The sequence below is a fragment of the Mustela erminea genome, chromosome 19 (genome assembly GCF_009829155.1).
Source record: "Mustela erminea isolate mMusErm1 chromosome 19, mMusErm1.Pri, whole genome shotgun sequence".
NCBI classification, from domain to species: domain Eukaryota; kingdom Metazoa; phylum Chordata; class Mammalia; order Carnivora; family Mustelidae; genus Mustela; species Mustela erminea.
The window spans coordinates 59,898,228-59,911,033 of record NC_045632.1 but is presented as its reverse complement, the minus strand read 5'-3'; the positions used below and the strand labels follow the sequence as shown (position 1 = coordinate 59,911,033).

The window sequence follows — 12,806 nt, the reverse complement described above, 5'->3', positions numbered from 1 at the left end:
CTCCGGCCGCCGGATGGAGCCTGCCGCTGCGACTGGGCGCTCAGGAGGGCCGCCCGTGGGCCGGTGCTGGACATGGGGCACGCCATCTCCTGCACGAGGCCCCCTGCCCCCCGCTGCTGTCCCAGTGCTGCCTTCAGCACGTGGCCTTTTTGTCGCCTGTGGTGGAATGTCTAGTGGGGACGGGGCTCCAGGACACAGGGGGTCTGAAAGGTCACAGAGGACTCTGATACGGTTTCTGGACCCTCAGACTGGGGGGATATCTCTAGTACCCTCAGCACATCCCAAACAAATGGGCCAGTCTTCTCCTAGGGCGCCCGTTGGGAAGTGGGGAAGGGTTTCCCAGGAGCCCCCAGCCAGGAGGCCAAGCACAGAGAGAGGTGTCTTTGCCTGGCCTGCAGTGGTCCTTCCCGGGTGGGAGGGGCCAGGAGGCCCTGGGCAGCTGAGGGAGAGCCCAGAGAGCCGGGGTGGGGGGGCACGGCTGGTCAGGGCGCCCCACCGAGTCTGCCTCGGGGGCAGGGCCAAGGCTCAGGGAAGTGGCCCCAGAAAGGTGGGCCCTGGGGAAAGTCTGGCTGAGGACAGGGGAGGAAAGGGGCATAAACCACGCAGGACGGACACTGTCCCCCCAGTCCTGGTCGAGGAAGCATGGGCTGCCTGGGGCTCCAGGTGGGTGGGGTGTCCCCCGGCTGGCGGCAGGAGGAAGTTGTTGGAAGTCAGACCGGAATGGCCGAGAGGGAAGGCCGGGCCGGGCCGGGCCCAGATGGTTCCTGTTGAGGAAGCGGTGGGCACAGCTGCCTCCTCAGCCCCCAGCCGCGCTATCACGGTGACACAGCTGGCTGCCCCGCCTGGGCTGCGGGGAGACCTCCCCCACCGGCGCCTCCCCGGCCCGCCCTGCATCACATGAGCCCCTCCAGCCTCCCGCCCCTTCCCCAGGCTGGCGGGCAGCGGCTGCGAGAAGGCCCGGCGCTGTCTGTGGGGCAGAGGCCTCCGGCGGTGAGAGAGCCGGGCTGGCTGCGCCCCCTCGTCCTTCCCTCAAGGTCCCTTGAGGTCAGGAAGGGCGCGCCCCACCTTCGTCGGCCCCTGGGAGGCGGCCCGCCTCTCGCCCAGCGCCAGGATTGTCTCCCAGAGCCACCCCCAGACCCATGTCCCAGGCCTCCCCGCAGCTGGACGGCGGGTTGCTGGCGTCCACCAGCTGCTCCGTGCCCCGGGGTTCCAGGAAGGGCGGCCCAGGTAAGAGGACGGCGGGGGAGGACCGTGGCAGCGGATGGCGGGAGTGTGACATCTCCGGGCCGCCCGGCTCTGCGACAGCAGGGGCCGGCCGTGTCGAGTCACCTCAAACACCAGCAGAGCCGCCCCCCGGGCGCCGTCCCACACAGCTGGGACAGGTGGCCCCGGGAGGACCTGGCAGGTGCTGGGCTGGGTGCGGGGGCCCCTCCCTGAGGCACGGGCTGGAGGGGGCCCTGCTCAGGCCCATCTAGGAGGGAGTGGGCTCTGTCCTCCTCAGCGGGCAGGGTCCCAGGAGTAGGTGAGGAAGGGGGTGTGCAGAGGAGTGGAGGTGCCCCTCCTTCTGGGAGGACCCCAGGATGTAGGGGTGGACGAGGACACTGAGGCCACATTGAAGAGGGCCTGGCCCAAGGCCCCTGGATCAAGGGACGGTCCAGGACCCAGCCCCGGTTCCCACCGATAAGCAATCTCTGCCAAGACTCCCGCCCTTTGGAGCCAGTGCCAGAGGGAAGGGGGGGCGGGAAGGGCCCAGGCCTTGCACCCCACCCCTGGGCTGCGGCTCTGGGCGGAGGCCTCTTGGACACCCCCGGCCCCCACTACAAGGTCCCAGGGGCCTTGTAGGACCTCATCCCAGGACTCAGGGGGCGGCCCCGCTCCCCAGCCACGCCACGTGGCCATGCTCCAAGGAGCCTCTGGAACCTTCCAGAGCTCACAGCCCCAAGTCCCACGGTCGCAGCCATGTCCGGAGTCCACATGGGCCCCTGACGCCCCCGACGCTCCTCTACAGGGATCACCTTCCCCACCCTGCTGCTGTCCTGGGGCCCAAAGCCAGCCCCTGACACAGGCCTCCACGGGTCACCTGGACTTCCCAGACGAAACACCGGCTGTGCAGAAGCCCACTTGGCACACAGCCACCACGTGCGGGGGATCCGGAGCCACCACAGGGAGGTGCCAGGTGGCCAGCCCTGGACACGGTCCCCTGCCCCTCAGGCCGGCCTGGGGCTCCGGTCCCGTCCTCTGCCACGGGTACCACACGCCCCTCCCTCCCTGGCGCAGCACCCCCGCCCCGCCCCGGAGCCGGCAGCCTGCTTCTGCCGCGGGGCCCTGGGTCCAGCCCTGCCTCACATGGGCCTCAGTTTCCTCGTGGGTCAGATCCTGGCCTCACACCCCCGAAGGCGTGTCGGAGCAGCTTCCCCGAGGCTGGGGAGGGCGAGGGCAGACGGGGTGTGTGTGAGGGCTGCTGTGGCTCTTCGGTGTGAGTTGGGGGCTGGGCTAACCCGTAGAAGGAGTCGGAGGCCGGGAGGTATCGCGGCTGTGCGCGTCGTCACGGTGCTGGAGGCTGCAGGCACCGAGAGCCGACTGTCGGGGCCCACCCTGATGCCGGATCCCCGCCACTGACTCACTGGCCCCGCGGTCCCCGTGCCCCGAGCTCCCTGCTCCCTCGGGGCCTCACGGAGCCCTGCGTACTTGGCTGGTGCGTCGGGCTGGCGGCTTCTGTGGGCCCGGGGGTCCCATCCCTGGGATGCTCTGACCCGTGGGAGTTCACACGCTGTCTTCCCTTAATCGCCTGGACCCGTGGGATGGCCTCAGCCGTGCTGGGGGACATGGTCGCCCTCGGCCGGCCCAGGCCCCTGGGGCTCTGCGACGCTGGGCGGGAGCAGCAGGTGGGATCCAGCCAGGGGGCCTTTGGAGGTCTGGGGGACGGGCCTATGGGCAGCACAGTGTGACCTTGAAGTTTCTGGGGCCCATAGGCACCCCAAGAATCCATCAAAACCTTGGAGACCCCAAAACATATGAAGTGCTTCTAAACTGTGAACAGAACAGGAAGTAACATCCCCCGTCAGTGAGCAAACCTCTCTGAACGTCGCTTGGTGGGAGGCAGGCGCCGGGGGTGGGGGCAGGCAACGCTGCACCTCAGGCCACCAGACCCTGCTGCTGGGCGCCGGGTTGACCCCTGAGCAGCCTCACCAGGGCCCTGGGGTCCTGGCCAAACTGGCACCACCTCTGCTGGTGGCAGAGGTCAGGACCCCACGAGGTGGTGGACCCGTTCTGCGTCATGGGAGGGGACGGCCCCCTCTAGAGGAGTGTTTACTTCACTCAGATTTATTAGGCGCCTACTGTATGCACTGGGAGCTGTGCTGATTCCAGCAGCGCACTCTGCACATGGGGAGACTGAAGGCCGGACTGCCGTGCCCCCTGAAGAGCAGGAGGTGGGAGCCAGGACACCTGCACAGGGGCTGGGACGGAAGCCCTGAAGGCCCCCGATGACTCCTGGAGAAGGGGAGGCTGGAGGGCAGCTTACCGTGACCAGCCTGGGGGGAAACTGAGTCTGGCCTGCTTTGTGTCACCAGAGAGGGACGAGGTGGGGTCTGCGTGGCAGAGCGCAGCCCGGATGACCAGGGAGATAGCGAGCCGTCCCTGGAGGAGTCCAAGTAAACGCAGGCTGGGGCGTGCGTGGGTGTGGCCAGATCCCAGGGCAGATGCCACCCTGAGTGGAGCGGGGCAGAGCTCGGGTCCGCGGGGAGGGGAGCTCAGAGGCCACCACAGTCGCCGAGAGCACAGGCTCGGCCTCCGCAGCACACGCGCCCGTTCCCCTCACTGTCCCCTCCAGCCTCCCCAGGGGCCACGGCTCTGCAGCACCTCTCGGCTGGGCATGCCCTCCCCCACTCTGTCAGTTTCCTGGGACAAATTGCCTAAACCAGGTGACTCAGGAAAGAAGTCTGTTCCCTCCCAGGCCTGGAGGCCAGAAGTCCAAAATCGAGGCAAGGCCAGGCCCCCTGCAGAGGCTCCTGAGGCTCCCACTGTGGCCACGTGCCTCCGCCTCTGCCGCTGCCTCGCACGGCATCGCCTCTGTGTCCCTATGTCCTTTCATCACCGGGGAAGGACACTGGTCATTGGATTTGGGGCCCCGCAATCCGGGTGACCAGATCTCCAGCTGTTCCCTCTGCATCCAGGCTGTAGGCTTGGGGAAAGGTGCCCAGAGCCCATATGGCCCACCTCTGTCAGAGCCCGCGGTCAGGACCTGGGCACAGGGCCTCCAGCTGAAAGGGAGGCCCGGGGCCCCCAGGGGAGCAAGGCTATCCCTGGCCTAGCCCACACCACCCCCACTTATCACTCAGCCACGGTCCCTGGCCATGCTCGCGGGACTGTCAGGACACTGGCAGGCTCAGCAGGGAGGCCCTGGGCATCTGGCTGGGGGTGTGCAGGAGGCCCTCTCTGCAGTGGCAGCCAAGGGCCAAGCCCCTCAGGGGCCACCTGACCTGTGACCCGGTCGTGGCTGTCCACCTGCGTGCGTCTGTGTACAAAGTACTGCTGACAACTTTTGGTTCCATATTGTCTGTGCTGTCACCAGGCAAGGACGGCCCCATGTCCCTGCTCGGCTCACACCGTGTGGGGGACTTTTCCCTTCACTCAGCCCCCGCCAAGACCCGAGGTGACAGACCCCATCCCCCAGATCCTGCCCCCACAAACAGCGCCAGGGGCTCCTACGGCAGGATTGCCAACGCCCGTGTGACAAGTGACTCCCATCGTGGAAAAAGAAACCAAAGTTCCCAAGGGCACACAGCAGGCGAGAGCAGGGGCTCTGAGGCCCTGATGGATACAGGACCCGTGTGGGCGTTTGGGGTGGTCAGCCAGGTCGGTCAGTCCCGGCCGGGACCCAGCAGCCCTGAAGAGGGACAGCGTATGGGTGGTTTGAGGGGAACCGTTTGTCTAGGTGGCAGGTTAAGCAGAGGTCTGGGGGCTGACACCCCCCTTAGGGGTGAGGAGGGGCGGGGAAGGAGCTGGGAGAGAGCCCAGCAAGGGGAGCGGAGAGGAGCCGTCGGGAAGTTTCAGGAGACCCAGCCTCTCCCGAGGTCCCCGGGCCACCCCCCAGGGCACAGAGCATGGTAGCAGGGCACAGCTCCGGGCAAACAGGAGCTCTGGACTCGGTCCAGAAGCCTGGTCCTCAAGTCTCATGTCAGGACGAAGCTGGTGGAGAGCAGACTCTGCTTCCCGGGGCGGGGGCTGGGGGGTGGGGAGGAGGGCTTCCTCCCTCCTGGTAAATGTGGAGGGTCCCCCCGCCCCCCGGGAACTTCCCTTCCTGCTGGAACGTGCCAGTCCCTTCCCTGGGCCATGCCCTAGCACCCTCGGGCAGGCCAGGAAGGCCGTCCAGTGATCCCTGACTCTGAGCCCAGGAGGCCGGAGCCGCAGGGTGGGTGCGAAGAAAGAGGGCTTCCTGGAGGAAGCGGCCCCAAGGGGGCAGCTGGAGGAGGGCAAGAAGGCTTTCACTTCTCAAGGTATCTTGCCTGAAAAGAGAGGCGAGGCGTCCTGCTCAGCCTGGCTCAGCACCCGGCTGTGCGGGGCTTTCTCACCCACTTTCACTTCCCGACAGTCGGTGGGGGAGGCTCAGCCAGGAAGCGTGGCCCCAGGAGAGGCGAGAGCCGCTTGCCCCGAGCCAGGACTCTCCCTCCAGTGCTCCTTCCAGAGGCGTCGCTCTGGATGAGCCCGCACTGGCTGCCACGGGACGGAGAGGGCGGGGGCGGCTCCTGGGGAGAAGAGGCCTCTCGGAGAGCCCCCCACCCTCGGGGGAAACTCCAGGCCGGCCGAGGTGCCCGTGGACTCCGGGTCATTCGTAGCGATCGTCATGGGGCTGGAGGTCAGACTGCAGTGGGCGCTGGCGAAATACTCGTTATTAAAGCGCCGTGTGTGGGGCGGGCCAACCCCCGGGGGCGATCGCCGGACAGCTGCCCACGATGCCAGCGGGTGTGGGTGGGGACATCTCACATGGCACTTTGCCGAGCTGCTTTGTCTTCAGTCGTCTGCGAGCGCCAGCAGCGGGGTCACCTCGCACCGGCACGCGCTCGGGGGTTTCTCCACCTGGCTTCCCACCCTCTTGCCCTTCCAGCCCCTGGGCCTTTGCATGTGCTGTCCCCGCCCCCAGGAGCCTTCCCCTCAGGCATGTGCCCTGCTCCCTCCTCACCCCCCTCTTCCCCGCTTTTACTTATTTCAGCGGGCGAACTCGGCATTGCCCGGGGCTCTGGGCATGTCTACCGTCCCTCACCCCAGCAGCACAGGTGGTCTGCCCCATGGTCTGTCGTCACCTCGGTGCCCACGGCCGTGCCGGCTCACAGGGCACTCAGCACTTGGGTGTGGATGCGTGCCGTGCCCCAGGACATCAGCCACCGCACCGCAGCATGTGCCTGTTGACGCCACCGCAGGGACTGTAGGGGACGTCCGCGTTGCTTTCCAGATCCTGCGTCTGTCGTGACAGCCGCTGTCAGGCAAGGAAGGAGGCTCCGAGACAGAGGGTGACTTGCTGGAGTCACACAGCAAGGGGGCCGGGGCCCAGGTGGCACCCGGAGGCTGATCCTTCGGCCCCCAAATGGGAGGGCTCCCCTGCCGTGGGGAGCCCTGTGGCCAGATGTTGGGGCACCAGGCGTCCAAGCCTCCTGGAGATGGTAGGGGCGGGACGGCCACCTGGCACCCCCACAGAGCCTGGGTGACCCTCCCCCACCCCACCGTGGCCAGCAGGGGGTCTAGGTCAGAGGTCAGCTTGAGGGCTGGTCCACAGAGAGGGCTGCTTTGGCCGAGCCCTGGAGGGTTTCTGGAGCCCCCCTGAGCCCCCTCCACTGTGTTCACCTCCAGCCCCCAACCTGGCCAGGTCAAACCGCTCCGATCTGGAGCCGGCTCCAAGCTGGCGGTGAGTCCTAGGTAGGGCCTGGCTCAGCGATCCTCTGGGCAGGGGGGAGCCCCAGGAGGCATCCCCGGGCAGTGCAGGTCTCTCAAGGGGGCCTGAGGCTTTCCTTGGGACACAGTGCTGGGGGCACGGCCGGCCGCATCACTGTCCCTGAGAACAGGACGTGGGAGCAGGTCCCTGCTGTTGGCCCCCCGGCTGCCAGAGGGAACAGGGCTGATGGGGCATGATGGGAAAACCTACTCCAGACTCCCTCCTGGGCCTGCACGCGGCTTTCCCGGCAGCCTTCACGGCGCCATCAGCCGCTTGCAAGACGAGAACACAAATCAGAGAGGTCAGGGAGCCGGCTCAAGGCCCCACAGCACGTCCTGGGCAGGGCCCCACAGGGGGACCTCGAGAAAGGGATTCCCTTCTGCACCCCCTGCTCCAGAGGTGAAGGCTGTGCCCGGCATCCCACGGCCCCAGAAGGACCCTCTGCAAGCCCTCGGTGGGCTCGGCTCGCCCCACCTGGGGAGCCCAGAGCAGGTGCACTGACACCTGGGCCCCGCGCGTCCCCGCCGGTGCCTGCAGAGCTGCGCACCCAGCCCAGGGCCCCTCCAGCCAAGCCCCCTCCGCTGGCGGCCGCTGGGGAGCCCTTCGGAACCGCTGACCCGGGCCCCGGCGTATGACTGCCCAGCACCCACGTGTTCCAAGTGGTTTGGAGCGCCGCTCCCTGCGGCTGAGGTCTGGGAGGGGTGCGGCTCGCGGAGGGGTGGGTGTGGAGAGAGGGGTCCCTTTCTGAGAGGAAGTGGTGTCGGCACCTGCCCACACGGGGCTCTCAGACTTGAGGGGACAAAGAACCCACGGGGCCAACGACGGATCAGGGCCCAGCCCCGCACCACGGTCCTTACCCTAATGATGTGGCCTCCTCCGTGGTGCCCTCGGACCGGGGGGAGGGAGCCCGAGGGCCTGGTACCCATGCTGGCCACGTCCTTCCCCCAGGCCCGAGGAGACTTGCGGACCCGCGCAGAGGTACGGGAGGTGCAGGGTGGGGAGGTCTAGGCAGGAGGAGGCTGCTCCGAGGACAGGGCCAGGGCCGGGTTCTGGGCTAACCCTGCGTGGCCTGGCTTCCCTGGTGTGGGGTGCGCAGCCGTAAGCCAACGGGGTGGGGAGACCAGAGCCTTGGTGGGAGGTCCGGGCTGGTAACCCCGTGACCCCACAGGCCCGTCTCTGTCTGTGACGTGAGGATAAGAGGCTGGGGGCTCTGGTGAGGGACCCCGGGGCCCTCCGCCCTCCCCCCCCCCGGCCCCCATGCTCCCTGCCACCAAGGGATTTGCCCGTGACCCCTGGCACGCCTTTCCCTCAAAGGCCACTTGGGGCGGCGGACAGGGCCTGCCGTGGAGAAGGAACTGGGCCGTCTCCCCCGCCCGCAGCTCCGGGAGCTTCCTCCTTCCCTCCCAAGCTGGGGTGCATTTTGAGTGTTGCGGAAAGCCCCGACCTTGCAGACCCTATGAGGGAGAGCGGTGGGAGGAAGGGCCGGCGGGAGGGCGGGAAGGGCCTCTGGCCATCGTCCACCCGCTGTGCCCCTCACCGCCAGCTGCCACGGCCGCGGATCCCAGGCCAGTAGGGCCAGCCTGACGCAGCCCTGATCACCCCCGGGGGAGACTCAGGGCCCCTCTGCGCTAGGGCCAGGCGCCGGGGTTTCCTCCCATCTGGGCTCCCCTCCTAAGAGACGAGGCGTAAGGGTCCCAGACCCCGGCCTGTGTGGGGCTCCACCAGCCAGGCCAGGGGACCCCGACACTTAAGCCTGGAGCTCAGTCAGAGCCCAGAAGGACAGCAGCCCGCCTCCTCCTGCCGCTTGCCACCCTCAGCAGCCCCTGCTTTCTGCCACTCCCCTGCCAGGGCCTTGCGGGGGGGACTTTGTCCCGATGTTTGGCCAGGCCTGGACACATGGACAGACAGACAGACAGCAAGCCTGGTCCTGCCCCTCTAATACCACAACATTCTCTACAAGTCTGGGACCACACACCCCAAAAACAGGTGCAGACAGGTGACCAAAAATGCAAGTCAGAGCCCCCCCACCAAGGCCCCAAAGGGCTGCGCTCCAAGTGCTGGAAGGCTCAGGAGGCCTCAAGGGGCTCTGCTCTGCCCGGCCCCGCAACCAGGCTTCCTCGTCTGCAGCGGGAGGGGCTGTCCCCACCTGGGGACTCTCCGGGCGGGGCTGCCACCCCGAGCTCCGGGGCAGCGGGTGCAGCTGGGGTGAGGGAGATAGGAGCAGGCTGCTTCCTGTCGGAAACCGAAACGGCCAGGTGCTTCCCGCCTGCCCTCCCTCCCGGGGCCACCCAGAGACAGCCAGCCCCACCGGCCTGCAGCCCAGCCCTCCGCCCAACGACGAGGACCGCGGGGCCTCGCCTCCCAGCACGGGGCCCCTCTGAGCCTCGGTGCAGCCTCAGCCTCAGCCACCCTGGCGCCGGCTTTCAAGGTCTTTGTGCAAAACACAGGGTGCAGACCACCTTCATGATTTCTAGCTTGGGGCGCCTGTGAGCACGGCCAGACGTAACAGAGCACTAACTCCAACGGTTCTGGCTTCCTTCCCTCCGGCTGGGGATCATGGCACATTCTGCACGTGGTCCCGTCCGTGGGCAGGCTGCCCCGAGTCCGTGGATCTGGGGGAGGAACCCGTCTGACCTGTTCTCGGGCCCCAGGCTCGCCCGTGGTCCTTGCTTCTCCGTGGCCCCTCGTTCATTTAATCTGAAACAACTGGCAGGCATGTCACCCCGAACACTGGGGACCAGCTGCGTCTCCTTGGGGAGCCTGTCCCTCCCCTCTGCTTCCCGGCAGCATTGGATTACCCCAGACGTCGTGGCGGCCCCCAGAGCCTGCCCCAGCCACAAGCGGCTTCAAGCCGGGCTGCGTGGGCAGGACACACTCAGCCAGCCCCGGCGGCGTCTGGACTGAGCTGCGGGACCCCAGCGCCTTCCCGCAGCCTCCTCCGTAGCATGGGGCAAGGACACGTGAGCCCCTCTTGGCTGGAGGCCGCAACCATCAAGGGACTATGTCGGTCTGTGTGTGTGCTTCCCAGATACACTGTGATTTTTGGTATTTTACGTTGTTACATAAACATATCGTGGTCGACGTAGTCTTTCCAAGTTTCCCCTCCACGATAACATGACCTGGGTGCAGGCAGCGGGCTCCAAGAGCCCAGGCCGGGCTTTGGGTGAGGCCGAACGGAGACTCCTTCCCAGCGGCCATTGTTAAAGGCCTTCTGTACTGTGCGGGTGTCTGGCAATGGCATGGATGTTTCTGGAGGTCCTGAGCGGCTGAGGCTCCTGGAGATTTCTCGGGTGTGGAAACCAGCACCAGCCGGAGAGGGGAGGCAGGAGGCCGAGTACGGAGCGCGGCGCCTCAGCCCTTCTAGCCCGATCCTTTCCGAACATGGGCTCCTGGTCGGCCCCCGTGAGGCGGTGGGACGTGTCCAGCTGCAGGGACAGAGGCGGGGAGGCTCTCACTCGGGTGCCTCTTCACCTGCGGCCACATCCTCTCCTGCCAAGGATACAGGGGAGGGAGGTCGTCGGGCAGGAGAGCCTGGCATCGTGCAAGGGTTGAGTGGGGACCTCCTGGGAGCACGAGGCCTCCGAGGATACTGGGAAAGCTCCGAGTGGCGGGGGAGGAGCTGCCTTGGGCTCTCCAGCAGGAAGAGGCTCGAAGGGACCTCTGCATCTGCCCAGGACCGCTGAGCCCCCGGGTCGTCCCCCTGGCCCCGTCGTCCTAATGCCCTGCAGAGGGGGCCGCCACGGATGGTGGGGAAGTCGGAAACAGAATGGTGGCAGGTCCACCCCCATCAAGCCCGTAAGGGGACCAGGGACGCACAGCAGGGCTGCCCAGGGGCCCGAAATGCCCCGAGAGCTGCTGACCCTTGGCAACCTGCTCAGCAGCAGGAGGACTCAGTCCATCGTGTTTCCTCTGGCCGGCTTGGGACGGGGAGCCCAGCAGAGGAAGGTCAGGAGACCGGGGTCCCGGCTGGGCTTGATGCCCAGAGACAATGGCCCGTGATCAGATTCCCTGCAGGGGAGGTGCTGGGAGGAGCTTCGGTCTGGAGAGGTGAGGCGACGCAGGGCCACCGCCAGCCCCCAGTCCCTTATACTCTTGCCAAAACAACGTGGCGCTCGAGGCCCACGCCCGTTCCTCCCGGCCCCTGGAAAGTGGTCGTGGGCTCCCGGGCTGTAGAGACTCCGGCTATGGACACCGCTGCGGGGGGCTGGGCCTGGGGGGCCGGCAGGTTCTCGGTTCCTTTTCCCTGAAGCGGGTCCCTCTTGCTCCTGAGAAGACCCTGTGGGCCGACAGCCCTCCACGCGCAGCTCGAGGACACGGCTGGTCAGAGGGACAAGAGCCTCACCACCTCTGTGGCTGGGCCAGGCCTCGAACCAGACCCGTGCTGACCCGCCCACCCCTGTCGGGTCGGGCCACGGCCCTGTGGGATCTGGCAGAGGCCGTTCTCACCAGGGTCTGGAGTCGGAGGGTCGCTGCCCCACGCGGATGGTGCCTGGCAACTGGGTGCTCTAGAAGTATCGGCCACAAGCGGCTCTGGGAAGGCAGAGCGTGGGGCTGGGGAGCTGAAAACGAGGCCCCGGCATGGGGCCTCCCCCGTGCCGTTCCCGGCGCCGACGCGGGGAGGAGGCCACCACGGACAGGGAGCGGTCCCCGGCAGCTGGCGGCGCGAGGCACTGCGTGACAGGTCGTGGGAACATGTTCCTACCTGTGGGGCTGGGGCTGCACGGCACCGTCAGGACCCTGGCCGCCGCAGCCGCGTTCCTCTCAAAATGGTTACAAGGGGCACTTTTCCATTCTGGGTTTTTTTACCACAGAAAATGTAGTTTTCTTAAAAAATAAAAACAAACCACCACTAAACCATCGCGAAAGGTGAGCCCTTCCTCAGCCTCAGGCCCTGCCGACCCGCCGGCACGTGTCCCGCAGGCCGGGGCTCACGGCAGCCTTGCTCCAGGGCACCCCGGGTTCCCTCCACCCAGCCCGGCACCCAGGGCCTGTGCTCCGTGACCTCCCGCCGGCCCTGGGCCTCGCCTCCTGCGGAGCCGGCCGGAGAGCCTGCCCCAGCCCCAGCCCCAGCCTGCCGCGCAGCCGGGACTCAGGCGCCTCGTCGGGGCTGAAGACGAGCCACGGAGGCTCCTATCCTTCCCTCCCCCGCAGCCCACAGCAGGCGCGGGCTTGTGTCGTGGGGGGTGCGTCCCGAGGTCACCCCGGGCAGGGAGCTGCGTCTGTGTGCAGAAATGGACAGAGGGTTGGTGCCATGACCCCAGGTGCAGGGCCCTGGGGATGGCCTCCTGGGCTTACGCCAGGCCTCTGCGCTGGGGTGTGCTGAGCACCCCCAGGGCCAGGGGAAGACGCGGGGGAAGGTGCTCCGTGGCTCATGAGGGCCGCTCCTGGGAATGTGGTCCCCGAGAACCTGGACGTCGGTTCTCAGTCCTCTCAGGTGGACCTTCGGCCCCATGGAGGCGCCTGGGCAGCAGGCCACTGTCCAGGGACCTGGGTGCCCCTTCCAGGGCATGTCACGGGCATGGCCATGCCTCACAGAAAGTTCTCACTGCGTGTGGACCAGGCCTCACCATCTGGCACGACACGGAGTCCTTGATGGCCGAGGCACTCGAGCAAACTTGAAAGTCCCTTGCCTTCAAGCCCGGGTCAGCAGCCCCACACCAGCCCTGCAACCCGTGGGCCACCAACACTCTGGTCAAACGCAGGGAAAGCGTCGATGAGAACGTCCCGCTGCTCCCCCTCGTACACGTCTGCCTTCTGTCCTGGGAGCAGTGTGGCTTTCCTGAGTCTCCGTGCGTCCGACGGCGGCACGCTGAGGAAAGTTCTAGAGACACCAGGCCGGAATGAACACACAGGCGGCCCCCGGGCTCCCAGCCCCTGC

The 12,806-nt window shown here is 67.2% G+C and overlaps 1 protein-coding gene across 4 annotated transcripts in view; it reads left to right on the top strand.

The window, feature by feature from the left end:
• The first annotated feature begins 732 nt into the window (after positions 1-732).
• Positions 733-12,806, top strand: part of CBFA2T3 (CBFA2/RUNX1 partner transcriptional co-repressor 3) — a 75,708-nt gene continuing 63,634 nt past the window's right edge. For 2 of the 4 annotated variants that reach the window (XM_032326117.1, XM_032326115.1), the window contains exon 1: positions 1,059-1,227. In XM_032326117.1, the coding sequence (XP_032182008.1) occupies positions 1,140-1,227 (88 nt within the window). In that variant the 5' untranslated portion in view covers positions 1,059-1,139. Of the gene's footprint in view, positions 1,228-12,806 lie in introns of all 4 variants that reach the window. The other 2 variants (XM_032326118.1, XM_032326114.1) reach the window with 2 other exon arrangements.